General features: G+C 40.6%; 1 protein-coding gene across 2 annotated transcripts in view; it reads left to right on the top strand.

The window, feature by feature from the left end:
* SYN3 (synapsin III) overlaps positions 1-18,764 on the top strand; it is a 452,132-nt gene that overhangs the window by 74,503 nt on the left and 358,865 nt on the right. For both annotated transcript variants that reach the window (XM_082348950.1, XM_082348951.1), the window contains exon 4: positions 16,564-16,655. In XM_082348950.1, coding sequence (XP_082205076.1) covers positions 16,564-16,655 — 92 coding nt within the window. The remainder of the gene's footprint in view (positions 1-16,563; positions 16,656-18,764) is intronic.

Raw genomic sequence — 18,764 nt, 5'->3', positions numbered from 1 at the left:
CATACCAAGCTGCCTTAAATGCTTGGAGCAAAAGCCTATGGGGACTTGCAAATCAACCCCGGGAAGAGAAATTAGCTGCGTCTTGTCTCAGAACTCCCAAAGCCTGCTCCAAAATAAACACATAAGCTGTGCCGGCAGGGAAAGCCTGGCCCTTTTTTCTTCTTCATCTTAGAAACTCCATGTGTGCATTATTTTAAATAGGCGCCAGCACACGAGGCCCTTTTTAACAAGATTGAAAACAGATGGGGCCTTAGGCTGTTCAGTAGCTCTCAGAAACTGACATGGGAAGTGCTAAGCCATCTCGTGTCCAGGCGATGTTCATTTTCTTCTTGAAGCACAAGTGTGGCCAGGCCTCTCATTCCCAGGGAGCAGGAGTCTGCTTCCTACATCAGGTGTGTCTGCCAGGGGAAGGAAGTATCTCCTTTCACTGCATTTACCCGTGTTTGCATTTACTTAACCCTTGGGCAGCCTGGGAGAAAAAAGTATTGTGCTAGCCTTGGAGGCTCCACGCTTCTGGAGCTGGAAGCATTAGGTTTTAACTTCCTTATTATAAATGGGATTATGACCCTTCACAGCTCATGGCTCTCCAAAGTCTCCCAATCTCACTCTGAGTAATAGCCAGAGTCCTTCCCATGACTATAGGCGCTTCATGGTTAGACTTCCCTGACTTTCTTCCTGCCTTTGTCTTTCTTGCTTACTCTGATCCAGCCACATTGGCCTTCTTGCGCTGTTCCTTAAAATCAAGCAACAGAAAACAAGTCTTGACGAGGATGTGGAGAAATTGGAACCCTTGTACATTGCTGGTAGGATTGTAAAATAATATAGCTGCTGTAGAAAACAGTATGGTGGTTCCTCGAAAAGTTAAACAGAATTACCATATGACCCAGCAATCCCATTTCTGGGTATATGCCCAAAAGAATTGAAAGCAGGCACTCAAACATGTTTGTAAATCCATGTTCATAGCAGCATTATTCACAAGAGCCAAGAGGTAGACGTAACCCAAGTGTTCATTGGCAAATGAACGGGTAAACAAAATGTGGTCTATCCATACAATGGAATATTATTCAGCCTTTAAGAGGAAGGAAATTCTGACATAGGCTACAACATGGACAAACATTGAAAACATTATTCTAAATAAAATAAGCCAGACATAAAAGGACAAATATTGTGATCCCACAATATATGAGGTACCTCAAATAGTCAGATTCATAGAGACAGAAAGTACAATAATGGTTACCAGGGGCTCTGGAGGATGACGAGTTACTATTTCATGGACACAAAGGGTTTGTTGGGGATGATGAAAACGTTCTGGGAATGGATGGATGGTGGTGGTGGTTGCACAACAGTGTGAATGTATTTAATGACACTGATTTATACACTTAAAAACAGTTAAAATGGTAAGTTTTACATTGTGGGTATTTTACCACAATGAAGACAAACTTTAAAAAACTCAAGCAAGCACACCCTGTCTCAGGGCTTTTCTCTTTGCCTGGAACCCTCTTTCCTGATGTATCCACATGGCTCATTCAGGTTCTTCGCACAAATGTCACCTTCTCAGAGGTGCTTGGCCACCCTCTCTGACATGGCACCCCCCCATGCACACTTCTCAATCACTCTGTGTCATGTCACCTGCTTAATTTTTCTTCACAGCATTTAGCACCCTGAGTGCTAACCCTGCAGGTCTTTCCAAAGTGTCCAGCACCAAGCCCAAGCTGCTGGAGGGCAGCAGGGCCTCCATGTCTGGGGTTCCAATCCAGCCAGATTTCCTGAGGCCTAAGCAGAGGGAGTGGCCAGTCCTCATCTTGGTGCAGGGCTTTACCCTGGTCCCCTGGATGTGCAGACTGGATTGAGTGGAGGGAAGGGGGGAGGGGAGACAGCTGGGAGGCAGCCCTGGGGAGAGGAGGTGACGCCCACACTGTGGGTTGCAGCAGGTAGAAAAGGAAGGTTGAATGCTTTTTTCCTTCCTACAGTGCTGAAAATGGTGTTGGATGTGTACAATGAAAACTAAATAAAGGAAAGCATGTTAAGGTAGGCTAGAACATTTGTTCTTGTCATCACATTACAAGTTTCAATTTGGAAAAAAAAATCTACAGAAATTAAATTACATCAGTGTTGTTTAAGCTCCTTCAGGATCTCCCCTCCTATGGTGGTACAAGGTCGTGCCTGCTGCATCTCTAGCCTCATCCCACCCCAAGCAACTCCTCCCTAAGCTCCAGCCCCACAGTCACCTTCTCACCTTCAGTTTCGCACCCACCTGTGAAACAACTGCCAAACGTGGACTCTGCTTCTGCACCCCGATCTACAACCCATCCATCATCCATCTGGAGAAATGTGGGGAGATGTTCACACCTGCTTTGTTTAATCCTATAAACAAACACACTTTTCTGATCATTCAGCAGAATGGTGTTTAAACCTATGGAACCCAGCTCAACAATGAGAAGTAGATGTCAAGGGGACATGATCCATCATCCTTTTCTGTGTAGCTAAGCCGTGGTCTTAAAATCTCTGAACATTTGCCCGATCTGTCAGAGATAGCAAAAATTTGTTGCAGGTGGCAAAATTTGTTCCTAGGTCTCTCAACCTTACAAAAGCTCTAGAGATGAGAAGAGATGAGGCTCTGGTGGTCCCACCACTCTGTCCCCCCTTAAAGCTTCTTCCTCCTCCTCACACTCCTCCTTCCCCCCTCCTCCCCCTTCCCCCTTCTTCCCCCTTCTTCCCCCTCCTTCCCCCTTACCCTCTCTCTCCATTTTTCTCCCCCTCCCCCTCCTCTCCTCCTCCCTCTCCCTGTCTCCTTCAGTGAACACTCTTTCTATCCTCAGGACATTATCAAAAGCTCTCCCTACCCTTGAAGTTTTCCCTGGCAGAGGGAAAATGACAATGGATGTTTTACTTTGATTATCAGGTGCTGTTGCTTCTCGGGAATATGAACAGGAAGGAGTGACTGTCCAGGCAGAATTAGGGCATGCCTGGGTCCTCTGGCCGCCAGCCACCAGAACCCTACCTTAACCCCTAACACATGTACTTCTAGGCTTTGGAGAACAAAACTTGGCCATTAAGAAATTCCTTAAAAATCAGGATGACACAACCACTGGTGCTTTTTCTCAAACTCAACTCCTTGACTTCTTGCATTACCAAACGTGATGATGATGATAATGATGATGAAGATGATGAATTGTTAGGTTCACTGACATTGGTAAAGATGATGTTGGTGATGAGGATGGTGATGGTGTTAACATCTTAGTGTCTCATGCAGAATAAAATCCTTACCACGATCTGTTCATCGTCCCCTCTCTGACCTTGTCTCCTTCCACTCATGCCCTCACTAGCCCTGTTCCAGGCAGGGCTTCCTTGCTGTTCCTTGAACTCTGCACATTTGTTCCGGCCTCAGGGCCTTTGTGCTTGCTGTTCTTTCTGCCTAGAAAACCACCCTCCTTACTGGTATGGTCTCCCTCATTTTGCTCAAATCACTGACCAAGTGCCACTTTTCCTGACCGCCTTCTGTTTTTCTTCTCCTGACACATTATTTATTGTTAATGGTCCATCTCCCCCCATTAGATACAAGTTCTATGATAACAGGGATTTTTGTCTGGTACTTTCACTGCTGTGTCATCAGAGAAAGTAACAGACACAGTAGTTGCTCAAAAATAAGTTGTTAAATGAATGAATTAATGGATGACTTGAGTTCAAGTTCCAGCTCTCTTGGCTCAGTAGCTTTGTGATCTTGGCCAAGTCATTTGCTCTCTTTGTTTCTCAGTTTTCTCATCCGCTGATGGGAATGTTAATGCCTACCCTCGTATCAAGAGGTCATTGTAATGATCAAATTAAAGACTATAACTATCATAGCTAACATTGATTACTCACTTATTTTCACTTAGGCACCTTGCTGAGGGCTCCTAAATGGATTAATTCATCTAATGCTCACTACTGCCCTAGGAAGGTACCATTCTTAGCCTCGTTTACAGATGAGGGACTGAGGCATAGAAAGGCTAACTTGCCTAAAGTTGCACAGCAAGTTAGGGGTAAAGCTCAGATTCAAACTCATGGGGTTCAGTTCTAAAAACCGTTATATACCAAACACTTCGTAAACTGCAGATCAATGCTGTTGATTTTTTTAAAAATAATGTGGTAAACTCCAACTAATTTTGGATATTTCATTACTTGAACATTTAGGAATGTAGGTTTTATCATTTTATTTTTCTTCATTTTAATGTATATTTTGACATGTTTTTATGTTTTTTCTCTCCCTTCCCTGCCTTCTCCACACACACACACACACACACGCACACGCGCGCACACACACACACACACACACACACACACACACACACACACTGGACTATTATGATTTTCTGATGAGCGGAGGTGCCTTTGCATCTGCCTGTGTAGCTGGGGGTTTGGCATGGGAGGCGGGCAGTACTGCCAGGCAGCACTCGCTGACCCAATGACCAAGACCTTGGCTGAGATGCCCAGCGCTGCTTCTGCACAAGATTTCCTCCCCTGGAAGTGTCCACTGAATGAGTCTGCAGACTTTCAAAGTCTGCAAGGTGAGTCTGTACTGGTGGAAAAGAGCTCAGCCCCGAGATGCCAGCCAAGGAAGTCACTGAGCCCATCAGGCCCTCGGAGCTGAAAACACGGCCTCTGCTGGGAAACCGACAGGAAGCAGTTCTTGCTGAGAGCAGGCCTTGGGCCACCTGCCAAGTACTTGCCATCAACAGGGCAGTTAGAAGAAGCAAAGTGGTGAAGGAGGGGCCTGTAGGCTTCCCCAGCAGACACTGCATACTGACGTGGAGAAGACACTGGAAGATGTAAAAATGAGAGCTCTGCGATTTAGGACACGAGTCACCCCGAATAAGCCACTCGGTGCAATGTGAAGGGTGTCAGCCTGGGTTTGGATCTCAGGCTGCAACTTTGGACAAAGTCACTCTGCTTCCCTGGGCCTCACCTTTGGCATCTGCAAAATGAGCATCTGTTCATTCAGTGATATTTACAGAGCACCTGTTCTGTTTCCCCAGACACTGGTTTAGGTGCTGGGATAGAGCTCTGAGCAAAACAGACAAAATCCCTGCCCCCTGGAGCTTCTGTTCTAGTGAGAGAGATGGACAATTAAATATTTAATTAGGATGGACGGAAATATTTATGTCAGAGGGGGATGAATGCTGTGGGGGAAGATTAAGCAAGAAAACTGAGCTTGGAGCACAGCAGATGCTTTGTGGGGAGGTGTCACTGGGGGCGCCAGGGAGCAGAGGTGTGATGCCAGCTCTGGGAAGCAAGACTTAGAGGCTGGGGGATTGGAGGCTGGAGTTGCTCAGTGTGTTTGACAATGGAAAGGAGGCCAGCGTGGAAATGACAGAGTGAGTTCGAACTGGGGAGGACAGGGGATGGTGGGAGGCAGTGTCATGTAGGATCTCACGACCTGTGTAAAGCTTAGGTTTTCTGTATTTAGTACTGTTTTATTATTATTGCTGGTGTTTATGCTTTTAACGATTCTCTTAGACTCTATGAGACTCTGAAGGAACTTAAGTGAAGAAGATTACAGTACTTGCAGAATGCTGATTTTTTAAAAAGGAATTTGTTAATAACACAGTTTCCTTCCCAAGAGTAAACATAACAATCTGTTAGGGATTAGGGTGGAATTTTGATGAAACTTGCTAGAGGACTTGAGAATGCCCTAATCCTACCTTGACAATCACCACCACCAGCCCTTTTCCAGGTTCCTAAGGCAGACAAAAACACAAGGAGGAAGAGCAAATAAGAGTTGAAATACCACTAAGTGTTAGCTGGCCTAGGCCCACCCGCCCGTGCAGGGGCACTTGCTGAAGCTGGCCTGAATCACCTCCAGACCAAAGCAGTGCAGCCTCTTGCCTGTCTTTAAAGCCAAAATCCCATTTATGGACGTCACTTACTAAATATGTATTACTAGTTAGTTCCGAGGTACAACAAACACAATTATAAAAAGAAAGAGCAGGACAGCTGGGCCTCTTTGGAATCAGAGTTCACTGCTGCCAACTCATGGGAGAGAGAGTGGCTGAAAGAGAGATGGATGCTGAGGTTGACCTCTCTGAGGAGCTGCAAAGCAGGAGAGAGGACGTTAACATGATGACCACTCAGATCAGCAGGCACTCAGCTACAGAGAAGCAGAATGTGGAAGCCGGAATCACACACAATTGCCTGGCTTTTCAACCCAGCAATGACCCTGTCCACTGTTTAATGCAGCATTGTGATGTCCTGAGCACTAGGTTAACAGTTCCTCTTTATGAGGTGTAGTGAGAAAGGTTAGCGAATAGGTCAGAGGGTGAGAAGTTGTCCTAGCATTAGGACAGGTACTGGAGGCTGCCCACCTTCTGCTATCAGCTCAGTATCTGTGTATCTCTCTTGTCTCTTTCCTCTCCTGCAAGTTACAGAGGGTGTCTAAGGCCATGGAAAGGGGCACACTCTAAGGGCTTTAGGGTACAGTCTGGACCAGATAGGTCTTCACTAACTAACAGGAATTTCCAGTATCTTATCAGCCACCCTTGAATTCCAGAACAATCTGTCTGCCAGCATCTTGTCTTTCTCAGGAACTCTGGACAACAGCTCTTTTGTCAAAATCCTCCCTCCTTCAGTCAGGCTTCATGGTCAAGGCTGATAGCTGCTACCTCCACATTCCCACACATTTTTGGTTTCTTGTGTACATTCCAGTCACTCATCCAATTCCAAGTCCCAATTTCAGTTTCTTTCCCATTGATCTGTGGGCGAAATAGCATCCTTCAACTTATTATAATAATGATCATTGCAATCACCATTTTCTACTCTGTCAACAACATCATTATCATCACAAATGCAATTATTGGTAACTAAACATGAATACCCCTTGCTTTCAGTAATATTATCTGCTTGGCATCACATACTTGCCAGGTGCCAGTTCCAGAGAGAATCAGCGAAAGACCTTACAGGAAACTGAATGCGTTTCATCTTGTTTGTGTGTGTGTGTGTGTGTGCGCGCGCACGCACTCGTAGGTGTGTGTGCACGTCTTTTCTTGGAACTGGACATGTGTTTAATTATAAACAGGTGCTTATATTTCCTTCTGATCTACGGTGCTGTAGAAGAGATTTTGTTAATGGATATGATTCCAACCATATCTAGCACTGATAATAGAGCCTGGAACTTAGAAAGTACCATGTAAATATTTGTGGTTAAATATCTACCACTCCCCTACTCTGCATCCCTTAGTGTTTCCCAATGGTCTCCCAAAGATAACTACACCCTAATCCCTGGAACCTGTGAAAATGATACTCCAAAGGGAGTTGAAGATGTGATTACAATTAAGGACTTAAGATAGGAAGAGTATCTGTGATTATCCAAGTGGGCCAGTCTAACCACAGAAGCCCTTAAAAATGGAGAACTTTCTCTGGCTAGAGAGGGAGATGTGGCAGAAGGGAAGTCAGAAAATTTTGGAGAATGAGAAGGACTTGACATGCCATGACTAATTTGAAGATGGGGAGTGCAATGCGACAAGGAGTGCAGACAGCCTTAAGGAGCTGGGAGAGGCTCCCAGCTGACATCAGCAAGGAAGTAGGACCTCAGTCCTACAACTGCAAAGAGCTCAATTCTGCAAGCAACCTGATAGGCTTGGAAGCAGCTTCTTCCTAAAGCTTCCCAGTAAGAGCCCAGATGGCTGATACCTTGATTTTTGGCTTTGTGAAACCTGGAACAGAAATCAGCTGAACTAACATGGACTTCTGATGTATACAGCAGTGAGATAATACATTTGTGTTGTCTAAAATTGTTACATTTGTGGTAATTTGTTATGGCAGCAATAGACTACTAATACCCTATAGAGTGACATTCACATTCCTTCACAGGGAATTCAAAATCCTCAGAACTGGTCTCCCACCCACCTTTCTAGCTTTGTCCTATTGTATTCCTCCATATACTCCATGCCCCAGCTACAGAAGACATCTCACTACTCCATTGACCCGAGAACCCTGCGCTTTTGTTCATGGAAACTTAGATTGGGCCTTTTTCCTCCTCTCTGCCTGGAAACACCCTCCCCATTGCTATGGTCTAGTGGATCTGGCAATGGACAGAGTTTCAGAAGGAGAGTTATTTAGCATGTGTAGGTGCCCACCTATAAAATATAAAAACACTTTATTCTACAAGTATGTTTTCAATACCTCCTGTGTACCAGGAGCTGGCTATAAAGTGATGAACAACTTTCTAATAAAAATATGATTGCTTGGCATTTCTTTTTCATATGCTGTGATAATAGTATTTTCCTTCTGTGATCATTAGGAGACACTGGTTAAGAAAGAAAGAGAGATGAAAATGAAAGGGACCATAGATATAATTGACTCAGTTGATTATAACTTTCATTTTGAAGATGAAGAGAATTAAAGTGGAGAGAGAATGAGGGGTTTGCCTAAGATCATACACGGGTCAGTGTTAAATCCAAAATTTAGCTCCCTGGACCCCAGACTTCAAGACCAATTTCTTTTCCACCATTCTTTCCTTCCTCCATGTATATGTTTACTAAAAGTCATAAACAGGAAAACTCAGATAGTCCAGCACTTTCAGGTATCATTGAGATCAATGTTGAAAACCTCCCACACCTGGTTTTAAGAAGAGTAGCAAAATACAAAGACCATATATATGCCTGATTTTGTGAAAACCTATCTGTCTTTAATGGTGTCTGGAGGTAATATCCTGCAAACATATAACATGGCTATTTTCTTTCCTAAAACAGAATCTTGACAATCATAGTTATATGCAGCCTTCATATAACTTTAAAATCTCCCTACTAACAACAAATAGGTAAAAAATAATGCAGATAAGATAGTGGGCTCAAGCTTTCAACAAAGTACAATAGAAAGAAGCTAAAATAATAGAGGATGTTTAAGACTGTGCTGAAACCCACAAGTTCATTTAGAAAGCAAAGAAAAATTTGCAGGTGTAGGTAAGCATGGCAGTGGTGGAATGCCACAGTCACCATTCCGCAGTATAGGTGGAGACCCAAAGTAACAGAAGTGCTGGCTTCTTTGTTTATCATCCTCCCAGCTGGCAGATCACACTAACAAGCTGTTGAGAATTGTTTTCACTGTCAGGGAAGCTGAGGGGACTGAGCTCTTGATTTTTCTTTTTTTTTTTTTTTTAACCTTTAAGAGAGGTGGGGCTTTCCCTGAGGAACTCTTTGAGAGGTCTGGCTGCAATGGTGGGTTGAAGTCTGAATTAGGGAATAGTACTGGAATATATTCTGTCTAGTCAGTTACATCACTATGGAAACATCCAATCAGTTTATTCAGAACAGAGCCTTTGAGGTTGTCTGGTTGCCCAGTGTCTGCGTGTATCTTGGAGTGGGTGAGTAGGAAGACTTTTTATCTGATCAGCAGGTTGAGGGGATAAGAGGTATGTGGTCATTCTGCCTTGTCTTTGGACCTGTTATCACTGGGTACTATTTGGGTTGCTTCCTTCTTAGAATATTATACTATCTGATGTCAAGACACTGTCAGGCTACAGTAACTGAAACAACTTGAGACAGATGTAAGGATAAACAAATAGATCAATAGAATAGAAGAGAGAATTTGTAAATAGACTGCCACATACGAAGTGACTTGATGTTTGGCAAAGGCATCAGTGCAATTCTATTAAGGAAGGTTGGTCTTTTTAATAAATAGTGCCAAGTTATTTGAATAACCATATGGAAAAACTTAACCTACCTTACATCTTATGCAAAAAATTAATTATAGATGGATTATAGACCTCAATGTGAAATATAAAACAATAAAGCTTCACATGACCTTGGGATAAGCAAAACATTTTTAAACTAAATACAATAAGAACACTAACTTAAAAGTTATTAAAATTGTCTTCTGTATTTATATAAACTCTTCATTTTAAAAATTATGAAAGTTAGAAGATGAGCCACAGACTAGAAGAAGATATTTGCAAATGGTTGTATCTAACAAAGAATGTGTCCAGAATATATTTTACATACTAATAAGAAAAGTGCAAACAAAAAATAAAAATATGAACAAAAGATTTGAACAGGCATTTAATCAAAGAGATTATCTAAATTGCTCATTAGCACTTGACAAGGTGCTCAATATCACTATCAGAGAAATGCAAATTAAAACTACAATGTGCTACCACTAAACACCCATCAGAATAGCTAAAATTTAAAACACTAACAATACCAAGTGTTAAAGAGGACATGGAACAACTATAATTCTCATAATCCTAATAGGTGTTTAAATTGATGAGACTACCTTGGGAAATTCTTCAGTGATATTTTCTAAAGCTAAATATATGCCTATCCTATGACCCAGCAATTTCACTCCTAGGTATATACCCAAAAGAAATGAGTGTGTATGTCCACCAAAAGAGATGTACAAGAATGTGCAAAACAACTTTTTTCTTAATAGCCAATGACTGGAAATAGTCCGAGTGTCCATCATCAGCAGAACAGGTAAACGTATTATTGTATACTCAGACAATGAAACACTACACAGAAATAAAATGATTTCATCTAACCCCAACATCATGGATGAATCACACAGATATAATGATGAGTGAAAAAGGCAAATACCAAAGAGTACATACTGTGAGATTCATTTATATGAAGTTCAAGAACTTGCAAAACTAAGCTATGGAAATAGAAGACATTCAAGTGGTAGCACCATATGGTGCGAGAGTTGGTATCAGCTATGATGAGGTTGAGGGAGCACCCAAGGAGGCTGGAAATTTTCTCCGTCTTCATCTTGATATTGATTATACAAGTACAAATCAATTAAAATCCATCAAGCTCTAAACTTAAAATTTGTGAACTTTAATTTAGCTATCCCTCTTTTTTTTTTTTGAGGCATTCTTCTAAGGTTCACAATATCTTTAATTTATCAAGATCTGTCTTTAAATAACATTATACCACTTTACAAACACTGTAAGAACCTTTTAACAGTACATTTCCATTTCCATCTTTGTGTTCTTCTTGTTACACTTTCTACTTCAACACGTGTCATAAACTCCCATAATACATACTATTGTTTTGCAGTCAATTATGTGCCCTCAGAAGCAGAGAACTACACTGAAGCAAAAGGAACAGACTTCCTTTTGAGTCCTGGAGTATTTACAAATGCACTTTTTATGGAAGAATGTAAAGTGAAAGTGAGGTGCCTACAGGCATGGCAGACTGTGACAACTTGACCCTAATTCAAATTAAGAAGACTTTGAAGAAAAAAGTCATCAGAGAAGTTAGAAATACAAACAAGAAAGTATAAGTGGTCCAAATGAGTATAATTTCCTCTGGAATAAATTTGATTTCAGAAATATTTTTTAAGTTGATTATTTTTTATAGACATTTTAAAACAGAAAAAATATTTCATATTTATCCATTTAGTTACCATATGCAGAGTTCTTCATTTTGTGTCAATACAGATTTCCATCTAGTATTATTTTCCTTCTGCCTGAAAAGCTTCCTTTAACATTTCTTAGACTTGCAATAAATTCTCTCAACTTTTATTTGCCTGAAAAAGTTTTTAGCATGCCTTGATTTTTTTAAAATGTACTTTGCTGGATATAAAATTCTAGGTTGACATTTTTTTTTTTTCTCTCAGTACTTTAAAGAAGCTGTCCCCACTGTCTTTTAGTTTAATGTTTTCTGACGAGACATTGGCTGTCTTTCTTATCTTTGCTTCTCTTTATATAAAGTGTACTTTCCCCCTCTGATTGCTTTGAAGATTTTCTCTTCATCACTGGTTTGTTAGTAAGCTGATCATTATGTGCCTTGGTAGGATTTTCTTTATGTTTCTTCTGCTTGGGATTCATTGAATTTCTTGGGTCTGTGGGTTTATAGTTTTCATCAAATTTGGAAAAATTTTGGCCATTTTTCTTTAAATATTTCCTCACCCTAACCCTTTAAAAACCTTATGATCTTACCTTTTTTTCCTTCTAGAACTTCAGTTACACATATATTAAACTGTTTGATATTGTCCTGTAGCTCACTGAGGTTCTTTTTTTTTTTTTTTCTCCAGTATTTTTGTGCCTGGGCTTCATTTTGTACAAGTGTATATTGCTTTCTCTTCAAGCTCACTCATATTTTCTTCTGTTTAGTCTAATCTGATATTAATCCCATACAGTACATTTTATGTTTAAGATATTATACTTTTAATCTATGAAATTTCTGTTTTTTCCATTTTTAAGTTTTACATTTCTCTCTTTATCATGTTGAAGTTTTCCTCTACCTTCTTGAGAATGTGGAGCATATTTATAATAGTTGTTTTAACTTCCATTTCTGCTCTTTCCATCATCTCTCGTTTCTGGATCTTTTCTTGATTTCTCCTTAATATGGTTCATATTTTCCTGCTTCCTTGCATGTCTGGTAATTTATGATTGAATTTCATAAATTTTACAATGTATATTTAACATGTTGGGTGTTGGATTTTGTTGTATTCCTATAAGTAGTGTTGTACTTTGTTTTGGGATGCAGTTAAATTACTTGGCATAAGTTTGATCCCTTCAGGGCATGCCTTTAAAACTTTTCTTAGGACAGATCTAGATAGAGTGATTAATCATCCCAGTCTGCCTGGGACAAAGGAGTTTCCCAGGACGTGGAACTTTCAGTTAAAGACTGAGACTGAAGGGGCTTCTGAAAAGTGGGACTTTTGGTTTTAAAGTTGGGAAAGCTCCAAGTAAACTAGTACAAATTTGTCATCTTAGATCCACAGCATGCTTCAGTCCAGGGCTAATTTAGCCCTACTAGTAAATTTTTGAGAACTCTACTCGTATTACAAGGTCTTTACACTTTGACTGGTGAGAACATGAACTATCTGCAGCCCTGTCTGTGTTCTGGAGTGTTGAGTCTACTGTTTTCTGATAGTTCTATCATTGGCCCTGAGTAGTTTCCTTCATGCATGCTCAGATCAGTGCTCAGCCAAAGACTTACAGATCTGCCTGGAGGTCTTTTTCTGGGCAATTGTATCTTTCCTTTGCCCTGCACTGCAAATTCTAGCCGCCTCAGCATCCCTGAATTCTAACCTCTGACTCTTAGTGAGACTTCTGGGCACTGGTTGCATTCTCCCAGGCCTGGGAATTGCCTCCAGGCAGTCAGCTAGGGCAATCACAGGGGTAATTTCATGTGTTTCCTTTCTGCAGGGGTCACAGTCCTGCAATGCCTGTTGTTCAATGTCTGAAAATTATTACTTAATATAGTTTGTCTGGCTTTCTAAGTTTAAGATGAGAGTGTAAATATAATCCCTGTTACTCCATTGTGGCCATTAAGCAGAAGTCCTTACTCTATATTTTATGCCTTAATATGTTGAAAATTGTTTATGTTATAAATATTTGAAGGGGTTGCTCTTTTTCTGGTTATACCATTTTTTTATGCATTCAGTTTACTCTCACTAAGACAATTAAATATTTGAACATAATAATGATAGCTGTTTACAGAGATCCTCCTCCTGTGTATGTTTCAGCCCTGTGCTAGATGCTTCATATACAGTATCTTGAATCTTTACCAAAAAATTTAAAGGTAGATACTACTGATATCATTGCCTCCATTTTAGAGATGTCAAAAGTGAGATTCAAAGCAGTTAGTAACTTGACCAAACACATCAGCTAATATCTTGAACAGTTATATTTAAATGTAGTTTCTTTGAAAATTGTCTATACCACAATGCCTAATGTGTAGTATTTAAAGAGACATTACATTAAAAATAGTTGGGGCCAAAATGTTTTGAGGTCAAAAGGTTAACTTATGCAGAAAATTTAAGTGACTCTGATAGTAGTGTTTTACAATGTATTACTGTATGTGTGTGTGAGAGAGAGGGGGAGAGAGAGAGAGAGAATGCATGTGTGTATTTATATGCATTTAATTATGTGTTTGGTGAAGTGGATAAAGGAGCCTTACCTAAACCAGTTGACCTTCTTTGAACCCTGACGCCTTTGCATGCAATAGTAAAGTTGGAGCCAATTTCCAAAATTATTGTATTACTTTTCTAGGATTGTTGTAACAAATTACCACAAACCTGGTGGCTTAAAACAATAGAAATTTATCCTCTCAGCGTTCTGGAGGCCAGAAATCTGGAATCAAGGTGTCAGCAGATCTGCACTCCTTCTGAAGGCTCTAAGGGAGGATTCTTCCTTTCCTCTTCCAGCTTTTAGTTACTCCTGTTGTTCTTTGGTTTTTGGCAGTGTGACTCCAATCTCTGCCTCTGTCTTCACACAGCCTTCTTTCCTGTGGCCCTCTGTCACCCCTTCTCTTCTTTTGTAAGGACATCTCATTATATTTAGGGCTCACCCTAATCCAGGATGATCATCTCATTTGAGAGCCTTAATTATATTTGCAAAGACCCTATTTCCACACAAGGTCACATTCACAGGTATCAAGGGTTGGGACTTGGACATATCTTTTAGGGGATACAATTCAACCCGCTACAGTTTCTACGAGAGCTTTCAGGGTCTTCAAAATTGGCTGGTCTTTGGGATTCTACCAGGGGAGTCATCATGCTAACCTGAATGAGAGATGGTTGGATACTTCTGTGTTCATTCCCGTGGTTGTTGAAGTTTTTAGAAAGTAAAATGCAAGAGGTGCACTTTCTTTGCTACCCCGACTCTCTGTGCCTGACCCAGCAGAGGCTTGCTGCCCTATAACCCAGGCATCTACCTTCTGTAATTACTCATAAACCATGACCAGGAAACAACTGTAGACACCCAGATCTGAACAAGGTGAACTACTGACTGGTATGTACAAGCCTGAGGGTGTCTTCTGTCGAGGTATTTGCCCTTCCATTTGGGCAGCAAGACAGCCCCTGGGTCTTTGCCATCTATGAGTTAGAAATTCTACCATCCAAGATTCTGATTCACTCCCTTTTTTCATATACTTGGTGCCCAGCTATTCTGTGTTGCAACTTTCTTCTAATTTCTTTTGCTTCACGCACAGAAGCAACAACTTTTCGTGCTAATTCTTCTTCATAATCTCACAAATGAAGTATCTGAAACATGATGGGACTGAATTTTTAAGGCATTAGATTTAATAACTAGGTCATTACGACTGTTAACCAACCTGACCTCATTAACAGGGCTTTTTGCTTTTCACCTTGCCACAGCATAATGAGGTTATTAATTAGAGCAAGAAACACAAGCACTCTGGGTTTGCTTTAAAGCCATCTGGGGAGATGGCTAGGTCTTCGGTCATAATTCCTGGTAAATAATTCCAAGGGGATACAGTTAAATCACCATGAAATGATATTTCCCTTCAATGTAAACTTGTTTTTCTCTTTAAGTGGTTTATTTTTAGGTCCCTAAAATTCCCAGTGGTAGTCCACCTGATATCTTATTCAGCTAAACAGTGAGGACAGTGGGGTGCAGCAGTTAAAAGCACAGGCTGGAGCCAGACCTCCTGGGGCTAAATCCTGGCTCTGCTACCTACTGTGTGACAGTGTGCAAGTTATTTGATCTCTCTCTGCCTCGGTTTTTCATCTGGACAAGTATGAGGATTAAATGAATTCATACGTATAAAATGCTTAGGACAGTACCTGGAACATAGTGAATGTTTCATGTATGTGAGCAGTTATTTTTGTTCGTTGAATTCAAAGAAATAGCTTTTGGCTTCTGTGTAAGTCAGTCTAGTACTATGCATTTTCTAGGATGGGGTTACACGTTGAATTGTGTTTCCCTAAAATTCCTATGTTGAAGTCCTAACCCCTAGTACCTCAGAATGTGACCTTTTTTGGACATAGGTATTTGGAGATAGGACATTTACAGAGGTAATCAAGTTAAAGTGAGGTCCTAATCCAGTATGACTGGTAAAAGGGATACAGAGACACACATAGAGGAAAAACATTGTAATGAGAGATAGGGAGAAGATGGCCATCTGCAAACCAAGGAGAGAGGCCTGGAACAGAGCCTTCCTGCACAGCCCTCAGAAAGAACCAACCCTGCCCACACCTTGATTTTGGACTTCTAGCCTCCGCAACTGTGAGAAGACAGAGTTTTCTGTGTTTAAGCCACCTAGTGGTGGTACTTTGTTATGGCAACCCTAGGAAACAGACGGTTATAACATCAAATCGCTATTCCCAGGGAGCATATAATCTGGTAGGACGGATATGTTCCACAGGAATAGCAACAGAGATTTGCTAAAGCTTGCTCAAACAAATAAGCCAACAAAAAGATGGACTTATAAGGATACAGAAGTGTCTAATAAAATACAACTGCAGGATTGTAGCTGGCACAGAAACATCAAGAATACTCCCTATACTCTTGCCTCTGCCCCTCTCTTGGTGACCATGAAGTTTCTTCCATGCCCACCTCCTATCTCTCTCTCCCCACCGCCGCCCCCACTGGAGTTAGAGTTGCTTCTTCCACCTTCAAGGAGGTAGAAATTAGTAGCGATGCAACTTTGGACATGTCACTATGTCTCTCTGCACCTCAGCTTCCTCATCTTTCAAAAAGGGAGATAAAAAATATTACTAATTTCCTATGTTTCAGGTGAGGTTTAAGTGTGTATTTGGCACATATAAGTACCCAATAAATGTTACAAGTTATTGGCATCACTAGTATTTGATGAATCCTTATTGTTTTGCTTTCTCTTTCAGGCTGAATTCTCAGAGTTGAATCTAGCTGCCTATGTTACTGGGGGCTGTATGGTGGACATGCAGGTTGTGAGAAATGGGACCAAGGTTGTGAGGTAAGGCGGACTGAGGTACAGAAAACCTTCATTTGAGAGGTGTGTATGGGGTATCTCCCTTAGCCAAACCCTTTGTCTATTGCCTACAACCTAACTCCTCTACTACACGTGCTTTCATGTACGGAATGTCTGCTTCCAGAGAGTTTTAGGTATTATTGCATAGGAATGACTAGTGGCACAAACAATATGGGAAAGCAACTGAGTATCCTGGAATGAGCCCTGGGCTTGGAGAAAGAATACTTGGGTTCCATTTCTGACTTTATGGCTCTATTCGGGAATATTATTTAGTCTCTCTTGCCCTCTGATTCTCATCTGCAGCATGATGATAGTGAACACGGAAGTAGAAGGCATGTATGTGAGAATACCCTATTAATTCTAAAGTGCTGTACAAATGTTAAGAGTTTATTAGAACAGGCTGCATCCCGCTTCCCGCAGTAGAACAGAATAAATGTTCAGAGACTCCCCTCCCAGGACATCACACCTAAAAGTACTAGATATAATATTCCCCCCCCAAATCTGTTTATAATATAAACAGCTGAACTGGAGGGGAAGTGAGGGAATTCTTCAGAAGACCAGAAATGTCAAAAAAGTATAAATCTGCAGGAGAGGTAAATAGTATATTAAAATATTTCTATCTAGTTAAGTACCCAAAGAATGGTACAGACTAGGTCCTATGAGGGTTTAGGTGGGGAAGAAATAGAATTCAGATTTGGGGAAGTAGAGACAACAGGAAGAAATTTGAGGAAAAGGTGGCATTTGTTCTGAGCCTTGTCAGATGGTAGAATATGGGCATTCTATGTGTTTTAAGAATAGGAAACAGTCTTTGTACAAACCAACAAGCATAAAAAAGGAGTATGTTTGGGAAATTATGATAATTTTACTAAATCAGCCATCATTTACTGAGTACCTGCCATTCGCCAATGAAAACATTACATGGCTTCCTATTTCCAATAATGGTAGACCAACTGTAGGTTATCTGAAAACAACTTAAAAACTGGTTTTAAATAACGATAATCTTCAAAGCCATCAAAGAGTTGACATGACAGTAAGGACTTACCAGGAAGAGAATGATAGGGAAATGGAAATCCAGAGAGATAAATGAGTACAAAAGCTTCATTTTTCCTGAGAGTATTGCTATGTCTAGCAAATTTGAAAATTGGTTTTGATAGCCTAGCAGGGGCAAGGGAGAAAGAAAGAAATACACAGGTTTTCTCAAGGTATAATGGTAGACCCTACCCAAAATAAGCTGAGACCTCAAAGGACTACATCTCAAGGTGAATGTGAACTGTAGGTAGATGAGCCCTCACAAGTCACTGCAGCTTGAATTGCACTTTGATTGGCCTTCCAGGGAACCTCAAGCATTAAGTTTAGTATATGGTAATCCCAGACATGCCAGAAGTAAAAGCAAATCCTGTGTAGTGGAAGGCACTTTCATCCTAGGCTTCGAATAATTATTCAGATAATTTTTTGTATAATAGCTAGCACATAGTCAAAAATAACCAGGCATAGACATTATGAATGAGAAGAAACAGGAAATATAGATAGCAGAAAGATACCCTCAAAAACACACATTCTTAAAAGAAAAAAATCATACATATTAAGTTGAAAAAAATCAGGTTGGAAGATATCTGCAAGGAATAGGAAACTATAAAAAATGGCACAACCAGTTTTATTAAAACCAAACAGAACTTCTAGAAATGAAAACTACAATAACCAAAATTATTGAAAGTGTTGTGTTTAATGGCATATTAGACACCATTGAAAAGGTGTTAATGAAATGAAAGGTAGAGCCAAAGAAATTATCCCAAATGAAGCACAAAGAGAAAAAAGACTGGAAATGCAGAAGAGATGGTTAGATCTCCTGAGAAGGTCTAACATTCATTTAGCCAGAGTTTCATAAAGGGAGGGAAAAGAGAATGGAGCAGAGGCAGTAAAATAAGAAATGATAGCTGAGAATCTTTCAGGAAGATAGCCAAACTACCAACATCAGAAGCTCAACAAATTTAAAGCAGGATTACTAAAAAGAATTCTACCAAAACACAATAGTTTAAGTGCAGAAAGATAAAGAAAAATAAAAAGTAGCCAAGGGAAAAAGGCAGATTACTTGAT

Source organism: Balaenoptera borealis (genome assembly GCF_965194805.1).
Source record: "Balaenoptera borealis genome assembly, chromosome: 13".
In the NCBI taxonomy this organism is placed as follows: Eukaryota; Metazoa; Chordata; class Mammalia; order Artiodactyla; family Balaenopteridae; genus Balaenoptera; species Balaenoptera borealis.
This window is presented reverse-complemented; position numbering and strand designations above follow the sequence as displayed.